The sequence below is a fragment of the Triticum urartu genome, chromosome 2A, assembly GCF_056163025.1.
Source record: "Triticum urartu cultivar PI428250 chromosome 2A, HENAU_Tu73, whole genome shotgun sequence".
Lineage (NCBI taxonomy): Eukaryota > Viridiplantae > Streptophyta > Magnoliopsida > Poales > Poaceae > Triticum > Triticum urartu.
Genome location: NC_141874.1, coordinates 20,061,542 through 20,088,424, shown reverse-complemented (window position 1 = coordinate 20,088,424; position 26,883 = coordinate 20,061,542). Strand labels below are relative to the sequence as shown.

The 26,883-nt window shown below is 42.4% G+C and overlaps 3 protein-coding genes across 3 annotated transcripts; 1 reads left to right on the top strand and 2 right to left on the bottom strand.

Moving 5' to 3' along the window:
* The first annotated feature begins 7,852 nt into the window (after nucleotides 1-7,852).
* On the top strand, nucleotides 7,853-10,934 carry LOC125535167 (putative carbohydrate esterase At4g34215). Its single transcript, XM_048698214.2, has 2 exons — nucleotides 7,853-8,623; nucleotides 10,454-10,934. The coding sequence occupies exons 1-2, from the start codon at nucleotides 7,910-7,912 to the stop codon at nucleotides 10,682-10,684; spliced, it is 945 nt and encodes a 314-aa protein (XP_048554171.1). The 5' UTR covers nucleotides 7,853-7,909; the 3' UTR covers nucleotides 10,685-10,934.
* A 641-nt stretch (nucleotides 10,935-11,575) lies between these two features.
* LOC125535168 (zinc finger (Ran-binding) family protein) lies at nucleotides 11,576-16,876 on the bottom strand. Its single transcript, XM_087542781.1, has 7 exons — nucleotides 16,487-16,876; nucleotides 15,296-15,660; nucleotides 14,634-14,712; nucleotides 13,840-13,931; nucleotides 13,618-13,754; nucleotides 12,779-12,856; nucleotides 11,576-11,991 (listed from the first exon to the last, which is right to left on the bottom strand). Exons 1-7 carry the CDS (start codon nucleotides 16,686-16,688, stop codon nucleotides 11,946-11,948), a joined length of 999 nt encoding a protein of 332 aa, XP_087398907.1. The 5' UTR covers nucleotides 16,689-16,876; the 3' UTR covers nucleotides 11,576-11,945.
* A 928-nt stretch (nucleotides 16,877-17,804) lies between these two features.
* On the bottom strand, nucleotides 17,805-22,092 carry LOC125535166 (ATP sulfurylase 2). The gene is made up of 5 exons (XM_048698212.2): nucleotides 21,472-22,092; nucleotides 19,013-19,418; nucleotides 18,674-18,934; nucleotides 18,354-18,440; nucleotides 17,805-18,253 (listed from the first exon to the last, which is right to left on the bottom strand). Exons 1-5 carry the CDS (start codon nucleotides 22,011-22,013, stop codon nucleotides 18,116-18,118), a joined length of 1,434 nt encoding a protein of 477 aa, XP_048554169.1. The 5' UTR covers nucleotides 22,014-22,092; the 3' UTR covers nucleotides 17,805-18,115.
* Nucleotides 22,093-26,883: the final 4,791 nt, after the last annotated feature.

Genomic DNA, 26,883 nt, shown 5'->3' with positions numbered 1-26,883 from the left:
GAAATCTTGGAGTATACGACAAGTCTTCAGTAGATGAAGTCCTGATCGCTCCCCATCGTGCAGCTTGCGGAGTCCATCTTGAGAAGAATGAGGGCCCATCATCCCAACCCGAGGAGCATGGGCCGACCAGGTTAGTACCCCCTAGTCTAGGACACCATTAGTAACCCCTCAACTAGTCTTCGGCGACTAGGACGACATTGTTAGACTTCGGTCCTAGAGTCTTTGGCTCGATAGGTGAGTTCCTGTGAATGATTCCTCCAGCTCAATTTCAGAAAGTCTTCAGCCAGGTTAACGACCCTGTCGGGCAAGAGCAACCCATTGCACGTGGCATCTAATTTCTGACCTTGGTAACCACATCTTATGGGAAATTGGACCATTTATGGCAAAACATCGAAGCGTCGTCCCTTTCCCCTTTTTAATCGCAAGTCCGGTGTGCGGATTTACCACACACCCCCAACTCCTCTTTCCAAGCAAATCACGCAAAGCGTTCCCCTTCCCCTAGGTCCAGCCCTAAGAGCTTCTCATGGTGAGCGGCGCGGGGTCTTTGAACCGCCCTCACGGCCCTATCAGAGGCGAATGGGGCAGTTGCGCCGTCTCGTGCATCCAACTGGAGCGCCTGGCCAAGCAAGGATATTTGCCAGATTCAGATCTGACAGTACCCGCTCAGGATTGACATTGTAACCCACAAGTATAGGGGATCGTTTGTAGCCTTTTTCGATAAATAAGAGTGTCGAGCCCAATGAGGAGCTAAATGTAGAAAAAATATTTCCTCGAGTTCTATCGACCGCCAATACAACTCTACGCATGCTTAACGTTTTCTTTACCTAGAACAAGAATAAAACTAGAAGCACTTTGTAGGTGTGGATAGGTTTGCAAGATAATAAAGAACGTGAAAATAAAATTTAGGTGTTGTTTAAATAAAGAAACAATTAATTTTAGTAAAACGAGTGTGGATTGGTAGTGTTAGGATTTGCGGAATTGTCCCTTAGCAATTGACTACAGTACTAGACCGATGGCAAGTTTTTATGTGGGAGAGGCCACTGCTAGCATGTCGTCCCTTACATGGAATTCCATGCACTTGTGATTGGAACTATTAGTAAGCATCCGCAACTACTAACGTTCATTAAGGTAAAACCCAACCATAGCATTAAGATATATATTGGTCCCCCTTCAATCCCATACATATCAATTTCTATGTTTAGGCTGAAGCTCATATCACCCTTGCCCTCCAATGCATAGTCCTATCAACATACTACTAACCCTATGGTTTGATCCACACGCGTGCTCATATGATGAGCACCAAAGGACAGCAATATAACCACAAGCAAATTAAACCAACCATAGAAATTCACCAATTACCGACAACAAAAATCTACTCAGACATCATAGGATGGCAACATATCATTGGATAATAGTATGAAGCATAAAGCACCATGTTCAAGTACCGACAACATATCCTTGTTTTTGAGTTTCGCAGAAAAGGAATATCAAACGGAGTCCAAATGGAATAAAACTTTGCGATGATTTTTATTGGACCAGAAGACACCCTTAGGACTTGGATTCCAAGCCAGAAGACCCACAAGGCAGTGGCAAGGGTGGAAGGCGCGCCCCCTGCCTTGTGGCCCCCTCGGGACTCCCCTGACCTACTTCTTCGTCCTATAAATTCACATAAATTCCAAACCCTCAGAGCAAGGCACGAAAATACTTTTCCACCGCCACAACCTTCTGTACCCGTGAAATCCCGTCATGGGGCCTTTTCCGGCGATTTGCCAAAGGGGGATTTGATCACGAAGGGCATCTGCATCAATCCTATTGCCCTTCCAATGAAGTGTGAGTAGTTTACCTCAGACCTATGGGTCCATAGCTAGTAGCTATATGGCTTCTTCTCTCTCTTTGATTCTCAATACCATGTTCTCCTCGATGTTCTTGGAGATCTATCCGACGTAATCTTCTTTTACGATGTGTTTGTCGAGATCCGATGAATTGTGGATTTATGATCAGATTATCTATGAATATTATTTGAATCTTCTCTGAATTCTTATATGCATGATTTGATATCTTTGTATTTATCTTCGAATTATCGGTTTGGTCTGGCCAACTAGATTGGTATTTCTTGCAATGGGAGAGTTGCTTAGTTCGGGGTTCAATCTTGCGTGATTTCACCCAGTGACAAAGTAGGGGTAGCGAGACACGTATTCTATTGTTGTCATCAAGGATAAAAAGATTGGGTTTTCATCATATTGCTTGAGTTTATCCCTCTACATCATGTCATCTTACTTAAGGTGTTACTCCGTTCTTTATGAACTTAATACTCTAGATGCATGCTGGATAGTAGTCGATGTGTGGAGTAACAGTAGTAGATGCAGGCAGGAGTCAGTCTACTTGACACGGGCGTGATGCCTATATGGATAATCATTGCCTTATATATCGTCATAACTTTGCGCTTTTCTATCAATTGCTCGACAGTAATTGGTTCACCTACCGTATTATTTGCCTTCATGAGAGGAGCCTCTAGTGGAACCTATGGCCCCCTGGTCTATTTTCTATCATATATTTTCAGATCTATAAACGAAAAAATCCAAAAATATCTTGCTTCCATTTATTTACTTTTATTTTGTTTTATGTTTTAGCAATATTTTATACCTATCTCTATCAGATCTCACCTTTGCAATTGACCATGAAGGGATTGACAATCCCTTTATCGCATTGGGTGCAAGTGTTTTGATTGTTTGTGCAGGTGCATAGATTGGGGACTTGCTTGTACCTCCTACTGGATTGATACCTTGGTTCTCAAAAATATTTGCCTTTTTATTCGCCCTTTTAGCATTCGTCTTTTCGTTTGCTTTTTGGTTGCTCGTGTGTTAGATTGCTTGTTTTGTCACGATGACTCAAGAGAATACTAAGTTGTGTGACTTTTCCAATACCAATAACAATGATTTTATTAGTACTCCGATTGCTCCCGCCACTAGTGCAGAATATTATGAAATTAATGCCGCTTTGTTGAATCTTGTTATGAAAGAACAATTTTCCGGCCTTCCTAGTGAAGATGTCGCGTCCCATCTAAATACTTTCATTGAGTTGTGTGATATGCAAAAGAAGAAATATGTGGATAATGATATTGTTAAATTGAAGCTGCTAAACTCCAAGATAATATTATGGCTAATTATTCTCAATGTCACACCGAAAGATCCTCTACTAGTAAAAAGGTGCATGCGATTGAAGAAATTAATGTTTTGAGTGGAAAGATAGATGAACTTATGAAATTGTTTGCTAGTAAGAGTGCTCCTATTGATCCTAATGATATGCCTTTGTCTACTTTTATTGAGAATAATAATGAATCTATGGATGTGAATTTTGTTGGTAGGAACAATTTTGGTAATAACGTGTATAGAGGTAATTTCAATCCTAGGCCGTTTCCTAGTAATTCATCTAATAATTATGGTAATTCCTACAACAATTCTTATGGAAATTATAATAATATGCCCTCTGATCTTGATAACAATATTAAAGAATTTATTAGTTCTCAAAAGAATTGCAATGCTATGGTTGAAGAAAAATTGCTTAAGATTGACGATTTGGCTAGGAACATGGATAGAATTTCTCTTGAGATTGAATCTTTGAAATTAGATATATTCCACCCAAGCATGATATTAACGAGTCTCTAAAATCCATGAGAATTTCTATTAATGAATGAAAAGAAAGAACCGCTAGGATGCGTGCTAAGCGAGATTGGTTTGTAAAAGCATGTTCTTCGATTTATCGTGAAAATAATGATGAAGATCTTAAAGTGATTGATGTGACTCCTATTGAATCACTGTTTTATAATATAAATCTTGATAATTATGGGACCGGAGATGAATCAACTTTAGCTAGAAGGCGTCCCAATGATTCGGAGTTTATAGATCTTGATGCAAAAATTGATAAAAGTGGGGTTGGAGAGGTCAAAACTTTAAGTTTGCAATGAACCCACTCTTTTAGATTTCAAGGATTTTAATTATGAAAAAAATTCTTTAATAGATTTTATTTCCTTGTTGCAATCCATGTTGAATTCTCCTCATGCTTATAATCAAAATAAAGCTTTTACTAAACATATTGTTGATGCTATGATGAAATATTTTGAAGAAAAACTTGAGTTGGAAGTTTCTATCCCTAGAAAGCTTTATGATGAGTGGGAACCTACCATTAAGATTAATATTAAAGATTATGAGTGTCATGCTTTGTGTGATTTGGGTGCTAGTGTTTCCATGATTCCGAAAATTTTATGTGATGTGCTAGGTTTCCGAGAATTTGATGATTGTTTTTTAAATTTGCATCTTGCAGTTCCACTATTAAGAAACCTGTGGAAAGGATTAATGATGTTCTTATTGTTGCAAATAGGAATTATGTGCCCATAGATTTCATTGTTCTTAATATAGATTGCAATCCTACATGTCCTATTATTCTTGGTAGACCTTTCCTTAGAACGATTGGTGCGATTATTAATATGAAAGAAGGAAACATTAGATTTCAATTTCCGTTAAGGAAGCGCATGGAACACTTTCCTAGAAAGAAAATTAAGTTGCCATGGGAATCTATTATGAGAGCTACTTATGGATTGCATACCGAAGATGACAATACCTAGATCTATTTGCATTATGCCTAGCTAGAGGCGTTAAACAATAGCGCTTGTTGGGAGGCAACCCAATTTTATTTCTGTTCTTGTTTTTTGTTCTATTTTTCAATCAATTTTTCATCTTGCCTCTGGTTAGATGTGTCTTTATGTTTTAATTAGTGTTTGTGCCAAGTAAGACCTTTGGGATGGCTTTTACGATAATAGTTGATTTGATCTTGCTCAAAAACAGAAACTTTTGTGCCCGGTAAAATAATTTTCATTTTTAACAGAAGAGTGATAAAATACTGATCCTTATTGAACAAGATTGATATACAAATTGGATATGTTCTCCTAATTTTTCAGAATTTTTGGAGTTACATAAGTATTTGAGATTTACAGATTACTACAGACTATTCTGTTCTTAACAGATTCTGTTTTCTATGTGTTGTTTGCTTATTTTGATGAATCTATGCATAGTATCGGGGAGTATGAACCATGGAGAAGTTGGAATACAGTAGATATTACACCAATATAAATAAAGAATGAGTTCACAACAGTGCCAGAAGTGGTGATTTAGTTTCTTATACTAACGAATCTCACAAGTTTTCTGTTGAGTTTTGTGTTGTGAAGTTTTCAAGTTTTGGGTAAAGATTTGATGGACTATGGAATAAGTATTGGCAAGAGCCTAAGCTTGGGGATGCCCAAGGCACCCCAAGGTAATATTCAAGGACAACCAATAGCCTAAGCTTGGGGATGCCCTGGAAGGCATCCCCTCTTTCGTCTTTGTCTATCGGTAAATTTACTTGAGGCTATATTTTTATTCACCACATGATATGTGTTTTGCTTGGAGTGTATTGTATGATATGATTCTTTGCTTTTTAATTTGCCACAATCATCCTTGATGTACACACATTTTGAGAGGGACACACATGAATCGTGATTTATTAGAGTACTCTATGTGCTTCACTTATATCTTTTGAGCTAGGCAATTTTGCTCTAGTGCTTCATTTATATCTTTTTAGAGCACGGCGGTGGCTTTATTTTGTAGAAATTGTTGAACTCTCTTGCTTCACTTATATTATTTTGAGAGTCTCTCTAAACAGCATGGTAATTTGCTTTGGTTGTGAATTTAGTCCTAATATGATGGGCATCCAAGAGGGATATAATAAAAACTTTCATATAAAGTGCATTGAATATTATGAGAAGTATGATTGCTTATAATTGTTTTGAGATATAAAGATGGTAATATTAGAGTCATGCTAGTGAGTAATTGTGGATTGGTAGAAATACTTTTGTTAAAGTTTGTGATTTCCGTAGCATGCACGTATGGTGAACCGCTATGTGATGAAGTCAGAGCATGATTTGTTTATTGATTGTCTTCCTTATGAGTAGCGATCAGGGATGAGCGATGGTCTTTTCCTACCAATCTACCCCCCCCCCTAGGAGCATGCGTCTATTACTTTGTTTCGATAACTAATAAATTTTTGCAATAAGTATGTGAGTTCATTATGACTAATGTTGAGTCCATGGATTATACGCACTCTCACGTCCTTCCACCATTGCTAGCCTCTCTAGTACCACGCAACTTTGCCGATGCATTAAACCCACCACCACCTTCCTCAAAACAGCTACCATGACATTTCCATATCCATTCTGAGATATATTTCCATGCAACTTCCACCGTTCCGTTTATTATGACACGCTTCATCATTGTCATATTGCTTTGCATGATCATGTAGTTGACATCGTATTTATGGCAAAGCCACCATTCATATTTTTATACATGTCACTCTTGAGTCATTGCACATCCCGGTACACCACCGAAGGCATTCATATAGAGTCATATATTTGTTCTAGTATCAAGTTGTAATTCTTGAGTTGTAAGTAAATAAAAGTGTGATGATCATCATTATTAGAGCATTGTCTCATGTGAGGAAAAGATGATGGAAGCTATGATTCCCTCACAAGTTGAGATGAGTCTCCAGACTTTACAAAAAATAAAAGAGGCCAAAGAAGCCCACCGAAAAAGGAAAAAAATGAAAGAAAGGAGAGAAGGGACAATGCTACTATCCTTTTTCACACTTGTGCTTCAAAGTAGCACCATGATCTTCATGATAGAGAGTCTCCTATGTTGTCACTTTCATATACTAGTGGGAATCTATCATTATAGAACTTGGCTTGTATATTCCAATGATGGGCTTCCTCAAAATGCCCTAGGTCTTCGTGAGCAAGCGAGTTGGATGCACACTCACTTAGTTTTTTTTTGTTTTTTTGAGCTTTCATACACTTATAGCTCTAGTGCATCCGTTGTATGGCAATCCCTTCTCACTCGCATTGATATCTATTGATAGGCATCTCCATAGCCCGTTGATACGCCTAGTTGATGTGAGACAATCTCCTTCTATTTGTCTTCTTCACAACCACCATATTCTATTCCATCTATAGTGCTATATCCATGGCTCACGCTCATGTATTGCGTGAAAGCTGAAAAAATTTAAGAACATCAAAAGTATGAAACAATTGCGTGGCTTGTCATTTGGGTTGTGCATGATTTAATACTTTGTGTGATGAAAATGGAGCATGGCCAGACTATATGATTTTGTAGGGATAACTTTCTTTGACCATGTTATTTTGACAAGACATGATTGCTTTGTTAGTATGCTTGAAGGATTATTGTTTTTATGTCAATATTAAACTCTCTTTTTTAATCTTATGGATCTGAATATTCATGTCGCATGTCATTTACATCCTTGACAAAAGGTTTGGAAAGTCCTCATCTCGGTTTGAGCTCATATGATCTCAGCATAAACAGTGAAATCTGAAAATTTTGAAGAAAATGTGAAAAGTGACGGTCAAACGGTCAAAATCGTAGGAGGAGCGAAGTGGCTTGAGCAGAAGCCAGGTTTTTAAAAAATTAGAGATACAATTCTGATCCATATTAATTGTCGCCGTATATCAGTGGTAGAGGCCAGAGCATAGTTGAGATTTGAGAGGGACAGAGAGAGCGTCGAGCTCGGGTGAGGTGGTGATTCGTCATTCTTTTTTTCGATGGCTGCTGTGGTGATGCCGGAAGCAGTTGACGAGCGTTGGTGTCAAGCTCAGAGATGTTCTACTATCTTTTCAGTATTGTCATGTCGGTTTTTACGTGATCTGTACTTTGTTCTTTATAATATGAATGAGACACGTATTAAGGGAACGTCCGAGTCAACCAACCAACCACCGCCCGCCCGCGCGTGCATGTGCTCGGCTCCAACCAAAACCCGCCCAACCCGTCCGCCTCGCTCGCCCGGCAATCCCCTCCCAATAAACAATACAATAATGAAGCCGCCGGCGCGGCGGCCGCTGCTGGGCGTGCTGGCGGCGGCGGCGGCGCTCTCCTGCCTGCTCCTCCTCGCCCCGCCGCCCCGCCTCTTCCCCTCCTCCTCCTCTTCCTCCACCCGCGCCCCCACCTCGCCCTACGCGCACCGCCCCAAGCTGCTCTTCCTCCTGGCTGGCCAGTCCAACATGGCCGGCCGGGGCGCGCCCACCTCCCCCCTCCCCGCCCCCTACCTCCCCCACCCCCGCCTCCTCCGCCTAGCCGCCGACCGCCGCTGGGTCACCGCCTCCCCGCCGCTCCACGCCGACATCGACACCCACAAGACCTGCGGCCTCGGCCCCGCCATGCCCTTCGCGCACCGCATCCTCCTCTCCTCCTCCTCCTCCTCCTCCTCTCCGTCCTCCCTCCCGGCGCCCTCCACCGTCTCCGACCCCGGCGGCGAGGAGGACCGGCTGGTGCTCGGCCTCGTCCCCTGCGCGGTCGGAGGCACCAGGATCTGGATGTGGGCGCGGGGCCAGCCGCTCTACGAGGCCGCCGTCGCCAGGGCGCGCGCGGCCGTGGCGGGCGGTGGCGGGGCGCTCGGCGCCGTGCTGTGGTTCCAGGGCGAGAGCGACACCATCGAGGTCGACGACGCCCGGGCCTACGGAGGCAAGATGGAGCGCCTCGTCGCCGATCTCAGGGAAGATCTCGGCTCGCCCAATCTGCTCGTCATCCAGGTCAGCGCACGCAAACACTCTCCATGTGCTGGCGTTAGCTGAAATTCAGCTCACGCATTAAAAAGTTGGCTCCTTTTTCACCAACACGCCACTGCAAAATCGACATTTTGGTATGAGAAATGTTAATCTTGTCAAGCACTATAAGATGATGCTCTTGCTACACTGTTTTATTGCACATTCATGTCAACTCTGGCTTGGAAAATCACTTGCAGAGCTTACACCGGCTGGAAGAATTAACCTTTGAGGTTATGTTACTACTAGTACTATATAGATGACCCAAACCCGACAAAAGCACCGCGATTTCCCTAGGAATTATTGTGCGCAACATCCAACTCATTCACTGTCATTATTTTACCACTGTCCTGCGTAGATTCTGTCTAGTCGTATGGAAATCAAGTACAGAGGCATACCAATCACTATGATATGGGGCATAAAACTAAGTTAGCAGTACCTCATGTCTCACATGTTTATTAATAAATCAACTCGTGGATTAGTAGTGGATTGTTATTATTAAAAAGACAGAGACATGAGTTGAAGCATCACCAAAAATCTATTACAATTCATTAGATGAAAGCTTCTCGAGTTCCACATGGGCATCAATGGAATGATTCATATATTAACTAAAGACAGATACATGAGCGGAAACATAACATCACCAAATCTCTATTACAAATGATTAAATGATCTTCTGGAGTTCCACATGGAATGGTTCAACCACTCAAACTCAATATCGTGACAGTGTAACCATGATAAGGAAATGAAATGCTGAGTTATTGATCCCCTGCAGTCAGTTAGGTTGACCCGTGGAGTTTGATATCGGTCATGCTGTGTCCAATCCAACGATTCGAAGTTGTGCTAGGATTTTGGACCGCTGCGAGACACGTGACTTGTGACCTACTCTGCCTCATCTCAGTAATGAGCCTCCCAGGTAGACTGGCCAATGCTCCATCAGAATTGGGATGACAACAGCCTTTAAGCTACCAGACCTTCCACAAACAATATATCCTGCGGTCCTACCTAAAGTTGCCAGCTTGTTGCATTTAAAATGGCACTATAACATAGTGCCAAACACGACCAAATTAGTGCTAAGCACTCACGGAAGAAAAGAAAAATCAGATGCTTCTACATTGCCCATAACTTGAAGCATTGTGCTGCAATCTATCTTGCCAAACTATTTTTGGATATGCCTTCCCCAAAGCAACAGCATACCACCTAGTGCCAACCTGCCTTTTATATTGCCATCGTTTTTCTTGCCTTTGACTCCATGTGATTATCTGTATGGTGTTTCTGATCAGATTACATGACTGCTGACCAGCTCAATATGTTTCTGATAATAATATATATGATACGCCAGTTATATTATGGCCCTACAAACATCTAACCAGGTGGTGGTTTTGTGGTCACTCCATTGCCTGTCTAGAATCTGTGACCCTGGTGTTATTTGTTAGTGTTGAGCGCCGGTCGCATCTAGAATCGAGATCAATGCTCTCTTTTTCACTATGCGTCACCAAAACATAGCAGAACTAGAGGGTACAATCATATAGAAGTGTGGCACACTTCTTGTAAATCTCATTTTTCATGGACAAGACTAGCATTTGTTTCCACAAGGCATAATAATTGTCTCTGCATTTGTACGGAATTATGAGCTTGAAAAGTTTATCAGTTGTACTGGTATAGTTTCTCCAGGCTTGTACATACATGATCTGGATTCTCTACACTCCACAATCCATTTAAAAACATTTTGCAAAAATATGTCAGTGCACTCTTCTTTGCCAATCCATATAGTGCAAGAAATAAGAATTCCCTATAATGGCTCTTTTTTCTTTCCAGGTTGGTCTTGCATCAGGGGAGGGGAATTACACCGACATCGTAAGGGATGCTCAGAGAAGTATCAATCTTCCCAACGTGATTCTCGTCGATGCCATGGGCCTGCCGCTCAGCGATGATCAACTGCACCTCTCCACGGAAGCTCAACTCCGGCTCGGTGAAATGTTGGCGCAAGCCTATCTCGAATTCGAGTCGTCGAGAGATCCCAAAGCTATAGAATCACTGCATCAATAACATTATCTGATTTGCTAGGTGTAGATACCATTATTCTTTGGGACATCCTGTTGTAGAGTGTAGATGAATGTACAAACAAGGGAAGATCTGCCCACAGGCGCACTGTCGCTCACTATACCGCAATAACAAACGGATTCCTGTACAAGTTTAGCTCAAACTGTTGCGCAAGTGATGTACATTTGGGAGAAGAGAACAGAGCTCTGTTTGTTGGAACTTGGAATAAAGCTGAAGAGCATTTGTGGTGGGATTCTGATAACATCCCCATTAAATTTTATCATGCTCTGATATTTTTCTCATTCAGTAGTTCCAAAGCAGGGTATAAACTTCCTGAAAGCACCGTGCACACATTGGGCACCAGCAAAAAAACATCGAATTCAGTACAGAAATTCCATCCATACTTTCTGAAACCAAATTGCAATTTACTTTCAAAGCATCCTTTTAAAAAAAACTACTTTCAAAGCATCCTACCTTACAGACATGATGAATTCATTCTTCTGTGATATAAGACTGCTTGTGAACACTTTAGTTCTACATTCAAAATTCAAGTATCTAAAAAAGATTCCCTGTGATGGTTTGAATATTTACTTACTGCTGTGATATGGCATGTTAGCCTTTATGTTCTAGAACATGTCTGAAACCAGTCACATGTTTAATACTCCCTCCGTCCCATAATATAAGAATGTTTTTGACACTAGTGTAGTGTGAAAAACGTTCTTATATTTTGGGACAGAGGAAGTACTCCATCCCAAAATGTAAGACATTTTTAAACACTATCATAGTACCAAAAAATGCCTACATTTCAGGACGGAGGGAGTAATTTTCTAAAATGATGACGATATCAATGTTACAAAGCTGCGAAACAGGATTACAGATCTTTACAAGGTGAAGCGATTCAGAAAACAATAAAATCCAGCATTGCCACTTGAAATAGATCCAGCATTACATTACATCATGGCTGTCTGAGGTACTGAAGGAACCAATCAAATCGTTGCACACGCACACACAAAAACAAAAAACAGATGGTACACTTCGACATACAGGAAACATTTTATTCTAGTGCTCGGCGGAAACAAATGCAAACTCCCACAAACAATATTAGACTCAGACAGAACAATTTTAACAGCAGCATAAGCACTGCAGGGCCAAACCACAAACATAACAACAATCCTGGCGACGGCAGCGACCAATCAGCCGCAGCAGAACCAGGAGACTCCACGCCCGCTTCAATAACTTAGTCGCAGAAGTACAAGCAAAGCTATTATTATAGCGCACCCGGATGAACCGAAGACTCTTTCGCAGTTTTGCATCTGCAACACAAGAGATATATTCCCCGGTCAAAACCAAATTCCATAAAACAGGAGACGGTAGGCACTGAGAACGGTTAAAATGAAGAAGACAGGATTGATGCTGAAACATTATTACGTGGAAAACATAAACCTAAATTTGATCGAAGTCCTCGCAAATTTCTTTCTACCCGTACACATGGCACAGATTTCGCTTGAGTTAAATATGAATCAGATTTGACATGGCTAAGGTTATTGGATCTAACTTGACCCACAGACGAACACCTATGCTGCTGGCATGGAGGATGTGCGACTATGCTGTTTCAATTATCCCACCAAGATAGACAATGACAGGAGGGGTGCACGCCAAGTGATCTTTTTTTCATACAAGACAAGATGTGACTCTCTAAACATAGTTATGTGAGATGAAGCTCAACGCATGGTTTTGTGATATTTTTGCCATTATGTTGGCCTCGTAAATTTTGCTCTACTTCAAGGAATTATCAGAACAGATTTTATTTAAATAATATTAGCTACCATGTATCCATTATCAGTTAATCAAAGAATAAACCAATCTATGTCCACTCCCCCTTCTCCAAGTCCTGCTCTTGGAAGCGTGGCTGGCAGCAAGGCACCACCCTCCATCTTGAGTCCAGGATAAACTCAAACAGATCCTAAACAGTCCCTATCTACCCCACCACTTGGCAAATGCATTCTATAAAGGGGAAAAGAACCTAAGGGCAATTTCACAAAAACAATTCAAAAATGGCCTAGGCCACAAATTTGAACAAAAGAGGCCAGGACACAGTACCTGTTACAAAATGCACGAGATGCGTAATTATGATTGCTGCAGTTGGTGCACAACCAGTCTCCTTCACGCCATTTTGCTCTGATAAAGTGCAAGAACATATGTACTCAGCTAGCTTATTCATGTCAAGTACAAAATTAATAATAAAAACTTGCAAAAGGCAGTACTTTTAGGGATACATTCATTTGCCAATGGTCAATCAAGATTGTGACACTGGGATTCCATATAGTTCAACTAAAGAGTTAGTCCAAAACGACTAGTGTCTCCAGTACCCATTTGTTAAGTTGTACTCCCTCCATCCTAAAATAAGTGTCTCAAACTTAATACAACTTTGTATTAGAGTTAGTACAAAGTTGAGACACTTATTTTGGGACAGAGGGAGTATTATGCTACCAACATAAAACGACCATGCAAATAATCAGAAAACAAGAAGACATAAAGGGACATAATTTTGCCAACCACTCCCAAATTTATATTTAAACACATGCACATGCTATCTATTTAACACCCACTAATTCTCAAAAAATTTGACTAGGTCTATTCATGTATAATTTCCTTCCACCTCACACATGTAAATTTAATCATTAACAGACACAGATTCATAATCTATTTTTTCAGTTCCTATAAAAAAGATATTCATATCTTCAAACCTGAAAACCCTATTCAAAATTATATAATTCGCTATTTTAATTATATAGGGGGTCATATTTGAACTGCTCTCCATTTGTCATCTCCCTATAGGTTGTTACACCCATTAGGATAGCATTCTAAGACAAGTATAGTGGCCTACTACATGAGTTTAATTTGTAATATGAGCATCTATAATTTATGAGAAGTATTACCCTTTACCAACTACACCAGACATCCCTGGAATTTGTCCAGATGCCATTGAGTTTCCATTGTCATATGCAGAATAAGTTGTCTGGCCATTATTGTTTCCAGCACCTTGACCCATAAATAAATTATCTGAGCCTGCTGCCTTTAATCAAATTGGAAATGAATCAATGCCATGTGATAATCAGGTAAACAATCAATGACAAGTAAAAAGGCCCACAAGTACATACTGAAAGTGGATAATTAGCATTTCCAGGATTTAGCCTTTTATTATCCCAGTCATTGGCAAGCTCCTCTGATGCCAAACGCTTATTACCTAATGCTGAAACAAGAAGATTTTTCAGTATAACTATTAGAGTACATGTTGATCCCAGTTGCAAAATGTAATGAGAGTTGTCACTGTGATACTACATGAAGCACAAGAAAGAATGTGTAATGTGGTTAAGTAAAAATAAATGATAAAAACTAAGTTACGTAAATCATTGATGCTACAACAAGAGATTTCAGGCTAACTATCGGACTTCATGTTGTCAATCACAAGATGTAACAATAAGGCCACTGTAATACTACATGGAACACAAGAAAGAATGCATAATGTGGTTAAGCAAATAAACGATAGAACTAGGTTCGATAAATCACTATGGCAGCCAAGCCAACAGATCCAGAAAACAGTAACAAAAAACCAGAATATGGCTATTATCAACTTCTTTTTCGAGAGTATTGCCGACTTGTGTTGATCACGGAGAAGTTGTACAAAGAAACATCTGCCTACAGTTACCCATTAATCGGCAGATGATAGATGTATCACATGTGAAAAATAGTACTTTTGAATGTGCATGTACTACTAGACTAATTAACCTATTTCTAGTGGCAAAGAATAACACAACCTTTTGAAAAGGCAAGTATATCAGATAGTTCCCTAATCACTGGAATTCAAGGGGGGGGGGGGGGGGGGGGTTATTTTTTTCATCAGTTAAGAGTACAAGTTTAAAAAATGTAGGACATTAGAACAGAGATGTCTTACTTGAAGAACTATCTGCTCCTGTGGATTTCATGGTTGTAGAGGCCATGCCTGATGGGACAGGTGCATTACACTCTTTGCACTGTAAAAGATAAAATAACAAGGAATCAGGTCAATCACATTGTACACTCAATGTAGAAAAGGCATACTGCAGAGAAACCAAAACTAGAGTTCATGTCTAAGGTTCAGTGTGAAGTTGCTACACTATGTTGTTGCTTAACTTATTTTATAATCTACTGCAGAAAAACTAGCCACGAAGCAGAAAAAAGTTGGCTAACCAAACAGTAAAATACGAAAAAACAAGTTGGAAAAGCTAGATTATCATAATCCATTGCAATGCCAAACGAGCCTAAATTGACAATAAACAACGGGGATGGAAAGTTATCTGCGTAATATGCAAGTGAACAAAGAACAATTTTAAGAATAAATGCAGAAGTAGGTGAAGGAACTTAGATGATAAGAAAAGCAACAAGATTGCACATATTAAAGGCTCTAATGATGATCTGAGAGGTGGCAGTATCAGGGCTAAACTAGAGTTAGCCACAATCAGCATAATACATAAAAGCCCATTCTTATTACAATTCAGAAGGCAGGACAATATTTACCAACAACCATCATGATCGAGAATTAAGATATGACAGACAAGTATATTAACATGTGATCACCTGAGCACGAGATGAGTAGTTATGGAATCCACAGCTGCAGAGCCAGTCACCACTGCGCCAGTCCTTTGGAACACCTTGAAACTGATTAGTGCTGTTGCCGGCGAAAGGCCAAGCAGACGATTGCATACCATATCTACCAGCCATCCCATAAGGCCAGTTTGCGTTTGCAAGTAGCTGCTGCTGCATAGCTGGATTGCCAAAGTTCATCTTATACCCAGCATTGGCAATCTCCTGTACCCTGGCCATATAATCTGCATAGGCTGGCATCATTCCTCCCATTGATAACTGCGGCATCGCTGCTTCCTCCTTGGGCAGGTTGCACTTCTTGCAGTTCTTTCTGGATGCATAATTATTGTTACTGCAACCTATTCATTCATCCATTTGCCGCATAAACCAACCACCACCACCACGACCACCACACCAGGCAGCACGACAACGCACATCCGAAGTACACGCACACCGAGGCAACCAGCCATCCCGCACAACACCCAAAAAAAGAAATAAGCACACACACACTAGTCATTTACTCAGTAAAGCTGCTGGTACTTGTCTAATATCATCTACAAACATACATATTTCAATGAATAAAATAAATAGGACCAGTAATCAAGAGTTCCAACACGAAAGGTAAGCAATTACTTTGTACAGACTTTCCAAACTCGCTTCATGACAACTGTGTGCTCTATACTTGAGCCACAAAAACAAAAGTTGCATCAATGACACATGTTCACTATTCAGCACCAACTTGTTACCCAAACCTCAGTAGCAAGCCGAAATATACACATAAACAAGATAATCAAATAAAGCATAAATGATATGCCCCTTAAGCCTCCGACGCGATGTGCTGAGGGAGATCACAAGCTTAAATTAACCAGGGCACCCCGAGAGGCACCGCCGCCACCGGCAACCATCTATCTCACTTCCACATCCTAGCTAACTCATGGTACAACACAACGAGAGCCCAGGCCACCTCCAGGCTAGCTCTACCAGCCTGATTGGTTTCCCTTTCCGCTTGATTTCAGCTCTACATGAGCCTAGATGGGGAAGAGCAAAAACCAGGGATGCCAGCCAAATCAGGGCCCTCAGCCTCCTCTAGTCCATTATCATTAGAGCAGCGACGAAGGAAGGGAAGATTATGATTCTACCTAGAGAGGTTAGGGGAGGCGTGGGTGTGGGGTTCGGGGGCCGTACCGTTGCAGATCCAGTCGCCGGCGCGGGGGAGCCACTTGGAGTCGCGCGGCGTGTTGGGGTCGACGAGGAGTCGCGGCTGCTTGCAGCGGTTGCAGAGGGAGCGGAAGGCGTAGTTGCGGTTGCCGCAGCCGCCGCAGTCCCAGTCGCCCTCCCTCCCCCCGGCGCCGCCCGACCCGCCCGACGAGGACCCCGTGCCGGCCATCGCTCCGCTCCGCTCCGGTCGCGTCTCCCGGCGGCGGTGGGGTTGGGGGTAGGTGGGGTGGGGTGGTGGCGGAGGTGATGGGGGATTTGATTCGGGAGTGGGGAGGAGAGGAGATTTGGGGGTGGCAGCAGAGCACGGAAGGGATCCGGGGAGATGGCAAAGGTATATTCTTTCTCCCTACTCTTTTCTCGCTGTCCCTCTCCGGCCTCGCCAGGGTGTACTGTAGGGTTGAGAATTTCCCTTCTCCTTCAGTCAAATTTGTAAAAAAAAATACCCTAAAATCTTTTGTGCATTATATTTTTTAGTTTAGAGAGCTGGATTTTGTACAGATTGCCCGGGTCTAGGTTTCAAATTCAAATTTCTCATCTTTTTTGTAATTTCAAGTCTTCATATTATTTTGTCTCCGGGACCGGCTGTCGGGTTGACGGTCCATTTTCTCCCTTTTTCTTGTGTAGAGGCTTCAAAAGGACTCCCTCTGTGCCCTTCAAGTCTCTAAAACGTCATATATTAATTTACAAAGGGAGTAAATTGCAAGATAATTTTGCCGGCACAATCCAACATGTCCAACAATTGAACAAGGGCCAGTGCCACAACCCAACATGTCCGACAATTGAACAAGCGCCAATGCCGGACATGTTTGGTTGCCCTACGCATTTTGCCACGCTTTTTATGCCACAAGTTTTGTGGTGGCCAAATTGGTCGTGGCAAAAGTTGGTTAGCAACGGTGTCTATGACAAGCGGCGTATGCGACTAAGAAAGTGTGGCATGCTATGACCGTGGATACAACCAAACCCTTTTCCGCACTTTGATAGAAAAAGTGTGACAAGGTGTGGATGCCGACCCAACATGTCCTTCGTTACACTCCAACACACTTTCCGATAATGGTCTAATGCCATCATCACTTACCAAAGACTCAGCTTATTTGCAGATTCTTTGATAATTATAAGTAATTTTTTTGTTTAAATCCTGAATCGGGAGGCTTTGTCGAATATAGTACAAAAACTAAACTGATAAGTTGGACTGTCATCATCTAATAATCCACCGCAATGCCAACTCTGCCTCTCCGTTGTGTCATAATATGGAGATTAATTGCTGTCTGATCTTGGATGAGCTCCCACAATTGCAATGAACTTCTTTATTGGCTAGTCGGACTGTCAGAGTCATCACAGGATAATAACAGAATTTGCAGTGCGGTTACAGCTCAATCTGTCAACATTTTGAGTCTCAGTGCCAAGCTTCAAAATCTTTCTTTCTATTTTGAAAGAAAAAAATTGAACAGTTGGAAGATCTGATGGCATCAATAAACTAGCGACCTACAAAAAAACTTAAAAGAAAGGGCAAAAAAACGAACGGTTTGACAATCCCCTGCATTCACCATTCCTCACCGGCGAATCAATGATCTCAAAGCCATGCAGCAGCAGCTTGTCTCATACAGTAGCAGGAGCAGGAGCAGCAGCAGCTCCTTCAGTTTGCAAGCTATTGTAGTAGTCAACAAGAACCTTCCACCCACCAGGGCACATGAAACCATCAGGAGGGTTCTCTCCGGTTTTGGCGAAAGTCCGCATCTGATTGATTTGTAGGTTAGTTGTTAGCAGCAGGTAAAGTGTCTCCAGTTTGGTACCATAGAGCGACCATTTCTCCCCTGAAAATAAATGAAACGCTTACCTTGGTTCCTGAGATGAACAGAAAATCTTGACTGCGTGAAGGTTCAAAGAAAGCCATCTTCTTCGCCACCGTATCGTATGCTGCTACCTGGAGCGATTCAAAATGTATATGTGAATCTAACAAGAAGTGGCACGAGATACAAATGAGTGATACACCCAAGAGATGATGAAACACTGAAGATATATGTTAAGGGCATTAGAATTAAAAGGTGGAAACAATTTTAATAAATTACAAGCATTGAAGTTGATCCAACTAAAGGAAAACAGGACAACTTTGACAATATTAATAAATCTGAAAGGACGCATCTATCCATCAAATACCTTGAAGGGCAATATGTTGAGTTTCTCCAAACCGGGGGCCATGCTTAGGACTTTCTTCCCATGGTCTGGGTTGTACAGATCTCTCTTCTCTGTTGGATGGCCCATGCCAGCTGGATCACGACCCACTATGTAGAAATTAGCACCGGCATTAATTCTTGCCTTCGCATGCCACTGCACTTCTGTTGGACCAGCATAATGCATTGGAGAGGGGAATATAGACACAATGGTGGTCTCAGGGTCAAGGACTCCATCTTCTAAGACCTGTCATGCAGTAGGATTTAAGGTTTGCATTTTGCATTAACCCAACTGGAAAATAATCTGTGTAAATAAAATGATTACCTTGCTGTGTTGTTCCATTCTAACAGGCAGCGGGACATCATCAGCTTTTGTAAAACCACCCAAGGGGTGTAGCAGTAGAATGGGATTCTTGAAACCCATTTCCAAGAGACGCCTTCTAGTGTCATTCATCAACAGTGCATGCCCATTGTGGACTGGATTTCTCAATTGGAACGCAAATACAGCATCAGCCCCACGCTTGTCGAATTCGTCCCTAAGTTGCTGGGGTGAAAGCCTGTAATGATCGAGGCCATCGTTATATTTGATGGGCTGCAACACCTCCAGATCACCACCAATCAGCCAGTTCCCAGCTGGTGTTATCGCCTCATCGACATAAGGTAAGCCAGGCGCGGTTGTCCCCCATGTTCTTGCAATCCTTTCTTCTTTATTGTGAGGGTATATCTCAACACTGATAAAACGATAATGTACATATTAGTAAAAGGCCTCGTTAGAACTGGACGCAAAAGTAATACCACGACGAACAAATTTCATTAGTCATGAAAGTTGCCGCCACAACATTAGTGAAGTTTCATCATGGTATATGATCATATATATGATTGGTGGCAACTACCATAGCCGCTAAAGCCCCTTAAGAAGGATACTGTTCTAAAGTGAATCATGAAGGAAGAAAAAAACAGAGCGTAACATTGATATGGATTTGTAAATGAAATCTTGACATGATGAAAACCTCATCATGATTACTATTTCATGGTTCACAAGTAAATCCAAACAAAAAGCTTCTTACACACATATGATGTGAGGGAATCAGCACATAAATGTGTTTTTGTACAATCAGATCTATTATAAAGTCTGATGGTTAGATAGCCCAAAATATTTATGCGTTGAAGTTAATCAAAAGGGTTATGATGATTTGCTTGGGCATATTCGTTGCTAGCATGTCACAGACAGAAATGTCTTCGGCATAACCTCACTTCAGAACACCCAAAGCAGGAAGTGATTTACCTTCACTCAAAATCTACCCTGAAGTAAAGCTATGCGAGCTTAATTCAACCAAACCATATAGAAGTCATTTGTACAGGGGTTCAAGAAGTGGTGCCCACTGACCAGGTCCCAGGCCACTGACTGATTTTTACCCAAAATTCAGAACTGTCAAATTTGGTGTTTTGCTGCGATTTTTTATGTACACAACAGGATATGTTGGTAGGTTAAAAGTCGTAGGAAATTCCAAACAAATTGATGAAAATTCGAATTCAAGAAAAATTGACCAGTCAGTCATCGAAACTGGTGGGTGAACGGTAAATCTCTCCAAATTATATTTTCGACCTGATTTCTGTATAAGTATAACTGCAACGGTAATTCAGAGCTACTGCAAAGAAAGGATTAATGCTTCGATGGTCTGGAACAAAAATAGTTCAAATACAGTTCAATGGGATGACTTAATGGTGCTGATAGGATTCCTTCATACTCAAGAGAAAGACCAAAAAGAAATGTCACAAGGAGAACATCACATGTGTCAATTTCTACTTTTGAAGTCAGCACACAAAAAAATTCATTGTTCCCATAATGACCTAATAATGAATACGCATAGATACCTTTAACTTTAAAATCAACAGTTATTTCCTTCCCACTTTATTATGATAAAAAGAAGAAGAATTGGCCAGACACATCATGTTACATCCAAAAAGAAATGCTGTAGCGATTGATGACTGGTCGCATAGGCACATGGGGCTGCTAAATTCATGTTGTTAATTAAACACGAGGTCAAATATACATCAGAAGGCAATCCTTATGCAATCACTATGAGAGTGACATGAAAGGGACAGCACTGTCAAGGATGGCAGCATCTTTTTGTTCAAACATTCTCATCCATTGAGCTTTTGCTAAGCTGCTAGTGGTGCTAGGTGCCATGGTCCCCCAAACCTGCTAAAATGTGGACTAGAACGAACAGACAGCAAAGCTAAGATGCTTCACTAAATTTTCCCACAATGATAAGATGCTAAATTCCCCCACAATGGAAGGACAAGAGTGTTTTCGGGCGACGAAAAAGACAACAGAGGCACCATATTCTTTGGCCGTGAACTTGTGATAAAGTCTCCAAGTACTACCTCCGTCCTGGTTTACAAGTCCCCTTTGTATTTTGTGCCAAATTTTGACCTTAAATTTAATTCGTAGAGCCAACATTGCATCCCACATTCTCTAAATTATTGGAAATAATTCAAATCGTCAATACATATGAAAACCGACGCCTGCAAGGCCACAAAAGTACACACCTTCTTCCAATTGTCAATTTGCAAGCCCAATAAACTTGGAAGGAATTTTTGCCAAGTATTCAATGTTGTTTTTGCACGAAAGCTGCAGCAAATGTTTTCGGTCGAGCCAAGAACCGTGAAAATGGAACGCACGTGAACTAGGGGACGGATGAAAAATGGGCAACCGTAACGTAATCCACACAACAGCAAGAAACTGAGAGGTAGAGATGAGAGGAGGAGGCAAGAGCGGACCTGCGGAGGACGGCGAGGAGCTGGCCGTCGGGCCCGGCGAGCGCGACGTCGGGCGCGGCCCCGACGCGGTCCTTGGCGGCGTCGTCGAGGGCGAGCACGATGGGGAGCGACATGTTGGCGAGGCCGCCGGAGGGGAGGCGGAGCGAGTTGAAGTGGAGGCACTGGAGGTACTCGTGCTCCCGCATGAAGCCGCGCAGCGGGGACGCCCAGCCCTCGGCGAGCACGTGCGCCCACTCCACGTCCACGGCGGCCAGCCGCACCCGCGGGAGCGCCTCCGCCTCGGCCCGCAGCGCCGCGCGGCGCTCGGGCGGGGCGACCAGGTCCACCAGCGCGCCGCCGTCCGGGTCGATGAGCGAGCTACGGATGGCCGACATGCCGCGACGGAGCCCGGTGCGCGGGGAGGGCGCGGTGGCGAGGCGGAGGCGGGGGTGGGGGCGGAGTGGGTGCGCGAGCGAGGCTGTGGCGGTGGCGCGGCGGCGCGGGAGGGGGGAGGACGGGGAGGGGTGGTGGAGGTGGGTGGGAGTGAGGAGGTGGAGGGCCATGGCTGCCTGCTAGGTGTTCGACCGACGCTCCGGTGCGGCGCGGCCTCCGAGCGCGCACGGGCGGGTTGATTTTTTCTTTTGTCTCGTCTATCTATCCATTGGCTATGTGGAGTATTTATATTGTGTGGGCATGACATGGTTTGGATTTGATTTTGACCGCACCATGTTTGTGTTGTGTTGACCCCGAATGTTTGGAAATGTTTTTATATCATTTGATTAAAAAAGTGGGCAGGATTCAAGGATATGCCAATCAAGGTGATGTAATTGAGGATTTGACATCATTTGACCCTAGTTCTTTGGAAATGAGTTATGAGAATCAAGAGAGCATAATGTCTTTGGGTGATTGCCTATCAAAGGGATTCAATTCAGGATTTGACATTTTCTACCTGACGCGGGAGAATTATCATACATGGTGTATTTGGTATGTGATGATCAAAATCGATCTTATCTGTCATTTGGTCGTGATTCTATTTTAAATGTTCGTCTGAGCGTCACGATTTTTGATTGGACGGTAGGAGATGCATAGAATGTTGGTTGCATTGAATTTATGATGGGTAGTGTCACACTTGAAACGAAAGCACACCTCCATAAAATTGGAGCCGGCGTACAAGTGAGACCCCATAGAGAAAAACATGAAATCAAAATATTAGCACCGGAAAAAATTGACTGTTTGGATCAGTGGGAGATTCGCACGTCTTTCATGGTGAAGATGGTCTTCTTATTCTCGAACAAATTTATTTTGTTTATCTTTTCTACTGGCGTGGTGATTTGATATGTGTAGATGAACGCACCAAACTCAATACTTGTACAAATAGCGAGAATTGGGGTCCTTAATCCCTCTCAATCTCTCTTTTAATTTTATGATTGAGAGAGGTGTTTTCAAATTCATATCCAAATAATTGTCATGTCATAATATTCTCAGTTTCATTTTTTTTATGATGTGTCTTTGTATATGAAAAATGGTTACTATTTAGGATGTGCGATGATCCATGTTAAGCATTCATGGCTGAGTGGTTAAAGCGCCCAATTCATAGCTGGTAATTTGCGGGTTCAATTCCCGCTGGATGCACATGAACGCCGAAAACATGCATCTAAAAAAATCATTGTCTCTACTACTATAGTGTAGCAGTTTTGAATTTGGATTTACCACTTCCCTCCTAGCTTCCCGCCAAAACACTTTTGAGGTGCTTGGAGCCGTTGATTTCCCACATTACGTTGACATCTACCGTTCATCAATCGTCAATGCTACGTATCCAACGGCTAGCATGTGTCGGATTCGCCTCTCCTGCCGTGAGTCGCAGGTCCACACTGACCCAGCTGCGGGAACCACCTAGAAGCTATACGATATTTCCCTTAAAAAATATAGAAGCTAGAAGGCTGTTCCAGAAACTTCCCTGTCTGCGGTTTGGCCGGTCCCAATGGATGGATTTTTTTAGCTTGACCGAGCCGGTACCTGTCTTGTCACATCACTAGGAGTACTACGATTTTGATGTCAAAAAAAGGAGTACTACGATTCACCCGCCGTAGAGGGTATGCGGGCAATTAATCTAGCTAGCGTGTACAAGTCACATTTTTCTAAGCAAAGAGAGAGATTTCTACCAATCCATAAACATAGAAGAAACTAAATAGATGCTTCACATTATTCTAATATGCTCACCATCTCATACTTCATCCGCTCCTAAATATAAGTCTTTTTAGAGATTCCAATAAAAATTACATATGGATGTATATAGACATATTTTAGAGTGTACAATCACTCATTCTGCTCCGTATGTAGTCCACATTGACATCTCTAAAAAAGATTTATATTTAGAACCGATGAAGTATTTTAGATGGTAAAGGTTTTATTAAGCAAGGCTAAAGCTTTGCCTTTTCATTAAATGAGCAAGGAGTAAAGAGCATGTACAAGGTCGTATTCAAAAAGGAGCAAACAGATTACTCTCCAGGAAATTCGCAAAAAAAAAACTACTCTCTAGGAATGATTGCCCCTAAGTGTTTCACCCTGGTGATATACCACAACCTAGCCTCTCTCTTGATATTGCCAAATACAGACGTAGGCAAAGATGCAAAATTGTGAAAAACTTGAGCATTCCTCATTCAAAATCTCCCATGACACGTGCTTAAGAAGAAAAGCCATGGCATCGTTTGGTTGCTTACTTGAGTCAACCATTTTGGTCCACCAAAGGTGGGTGGAGTTGAATGATGCCAATTTCGAGGGTCGAGGTCCTTTTTTCCAAGCCAATCTTTAATCATGCACCAAATTCTTTGTGTATATTCATTGGAATAGGATGTGTCCCAAGGTCTCCATGTGACAATTGCAAAGATGGCAAAAGCTACAATTAGGCTATCCTCTTTTTTACAATTTATCATTTGCCAAGCAAAAAAAATTGCACTTCAAAGGTGCCCAAGCTTTGCAAACTGTGAGCTTGATCAAAGACGAAGGCAAACCAAGAAAATTGGCATTGGAAGCCGAGACAGTGAAGTAGCAAGCATTGGAGGTGAGCTTTCAAATATGAACATATAAAACTCTCCAATGTGCTTCGTGGATAATCCATCAGTCAAGCGCGTGCTTTACAGGTTAGCGTGCAAAGCACGGGTATATAACCACGTCTACTGTAGGTGTCTCTTTCAATTTTTTATTCCTTTCTGATTGGCCACGTCTACTGTAGGTGTCTCTTTCAATTTTTTATTTCTTTCTGATTGGCGTTGTTAATACATCATACTGGTCTTGACGGACAACGGAGAGTAATCTACCATGTTTTTGGCTGGAGGTACCGCTGTAGCGCTGATTTTTTTGTCAATTTTTTAGCGGACGATGTGAGTGTGACACAACTGGAAGATAAGAGAATGGTGGATAAATGATTTGCACATCCCTAAACTGAGATGCAAATACACTAGAATAACAAAAAAAAATAGATACTCCAAGTCCTTTGTAATTCACAAAAAAGTCCTTTATAACTCCTACGGCGAAAATATATGAATGAACCATCTGCATCCAAATTGAAGTGATGTTTTTAATTTGTTCGTGTCGGTTTGAAAACGCAAGTTGCATTTTTCACTGAACTAAAAGTACACTTTGTGAAATCGGCCAGGCATAAGAGCGAGGAGCAAGGAGCAGCCTTAGACAAAACCAAGTTCCTAAGAGAAAATATAGTAGGACGACATAAGAGCTACTCCCTCCTTCCATTTATATAGGGCCTAATGCAGTTTTTGAGGTTAACTTTGACCAAATACTAAAGCAATAATATATGACATGCAACTTACACAAAGCGCACCGTTAAATTTGTGTGTGAAAGGAGCTTTCAATGATATAATTTTCACATTATGCATGTCATGTACTATTAATCTTATCAATAGTCAAAGGCGGTCCTAAAAAACATATTAGGCCCTATATAGATGGAAGGAGAAAGTATAAGAGTTGCCACTTCAGATTTATGATGAGGTTGGGGGAAGAGAGAGGGGGAAGCAAGAGAAGGGACGGGCAGCACACTTAAAGTTCAACACAAATTGTGAGAGAAGGTGGAGCCAAGCATTAATGACATGGTAGTACCTAAAACTGGAGTAATTGTATGAGTGGGATTTTAGATTGGTTATACATGATGCGACACATAGTGAAAGTACTTTTTTCAGGTCAAGCCCAAATGCACCTGGTACGAACAATGAAAACGATAAAAACAAAAACAAAAATCTTTTTTTGGAAAACATTAAGAAATATTTGGAGTGCTTGCAAAGTTTCACCATGGAATCTCATTTGTGGAAGTCGTGAAAAAAAACCGATGCTAATGGTTGGTACTGTTTCCATAAACATGACTTCATGATGAAACTTTGCAAGCACTCCAAACATTACTTAATGTTTAAAAAAACATATATTTTTTTAAAAAATATTTGTTTACCATTTGTTCGATTTAACTGTTTAGTACTCCCTCCGTAAACAAATATGAGAGCATACTTTAGTGATCTAAACGCTCTTATATTAGTTTACAGAGGGAGTAACTGGGAGCATATGAGGTCGTGAGTAGATACTCCGCGTCCGGCATAGAGATAGAGCTAGCAACGGGCTCTATCTCTTAGGGCATCTCCAGCCGTTTGCCCCCAAGGAGGGGCAAAAAATCGCCCCCTGAGGGCGCGCCGGCGCTAAACCGCGCACTGGGGGCGTGATGCCCCCCAGTCGCGGCGCCCACGGTTAGTCAAAAAAGTCAAAAACGGCGCAAAAACGACTCAAATTCAACGCAAACATCGGCGAGTTCGTTCAAACTTAAACATATTTTACAAAAAAGAAAAAAACTTCCACGGGCTACCCCCGCCGTCTCCCTCGCCGCCCGCCCACGCGGTTTTACATGCCGAGGAGGCTGTAAAACCGCGTGTAGTCACCGCCGTGTAAGTTTTTTCAGGTTCAAGAAAACAAAACAAAAAGTCCCGGGCATGCCCCAAGCCCCGGGCACCCGCATGTCCGGCGGGACCGGGTACTCGGCCTCGAAAAGGAGGCGAGCCTCATTCTTGTGGAGATGGCGGCGGCCGAAGCCGTTCGCCGCCGCGCCGTCGCCTGGGAAGCGCTCGGCCATGGGTGCTGGAGACGGCGAGAGAGAGGAGAGGGAGGAACGACGACGGCGAGAGAGGAGAGGGAGGAACAACGACGGCGAGAGAGTACGAGTCGCCGAGTGCGCTGGGGCGCGTCTTACATAGGCCGAGGCGCCGCCCCGTGTGCGAGCCGCCGTGAGCACGCGTGGCGGGCGAGGGAGGGCGAGGGACGCGCGTCATCCGGCCTTCACTGCGCATCAATGGCGTAGGCTGACCGGCGCGGCAGCGCGGCAGCTTTGGCATTGATTCGCTGCGGGAAACGAGGCGATGAGGACGACGAAGGGGCGAGAAG

Excerpts from the sequence above, each read along its gene's own strand:
- LOC125535167 (XM_048698214.2), top strand. The coding sequence starts at position 7,910 with ATGAAGCCGCCGGCGCGGCGGCCGCTGCTGGGCGTGCTGGCGGCGGCG. Across the intron at positions 8,624-10,453 it reads CCAATCTGCTCGTCATCCAG|GTTGGTCTTGCATCAGGGGA; the intron begins GTCAGCGCACGC and ends TTTTCTTTCCAG.
- LOC125535168 (XM_087542781.1), bottom strand. The coding sequence starts at position 16,688 with ATGGCCGGCACGGGGTCCTCGTCGGGCGGGTCGGGCGGCGCCGGGGGG. Across the intron at positions 13,932-14,633 it reads AGGAGCAGATAGTTCTTCAA|CATTAGGTAATAAGCGTTTG; the intron begins GTAAGACATCTC and ends TTCTTGTTTCAG. Across the intron at positions 12,857-13,617 it reads TCTGGTGTAGTTGGTAAAGG|AGCAAAATGGCGTGAAGGAG; the intron begins GTAATACTTCTC and ends GCACTTTATCAG.
- LOC125535166 (XM_048698212.2), bottom strand. The coding sequence starts at position 22,013 with ATGGCCCTCCACCTCCTCACTCCCACCCACCTCCACCACCCCTCCCCG. Across the intron at positions 18,935-19,012 it reads GAATGGAACAACACAGCAAG|GTCTTAGAAGATGGAGTCCT; the intron begins GTAATCATTTTA and ends ACTGCATGACAG. Across the intron at positions 18,441-18,673 it reads TCAACATATTGCCCTTCAAG|GTAGCAGCATACGATACGGT; the intron begins GTATTTGATGGA and ends GAATCGCTCCAG.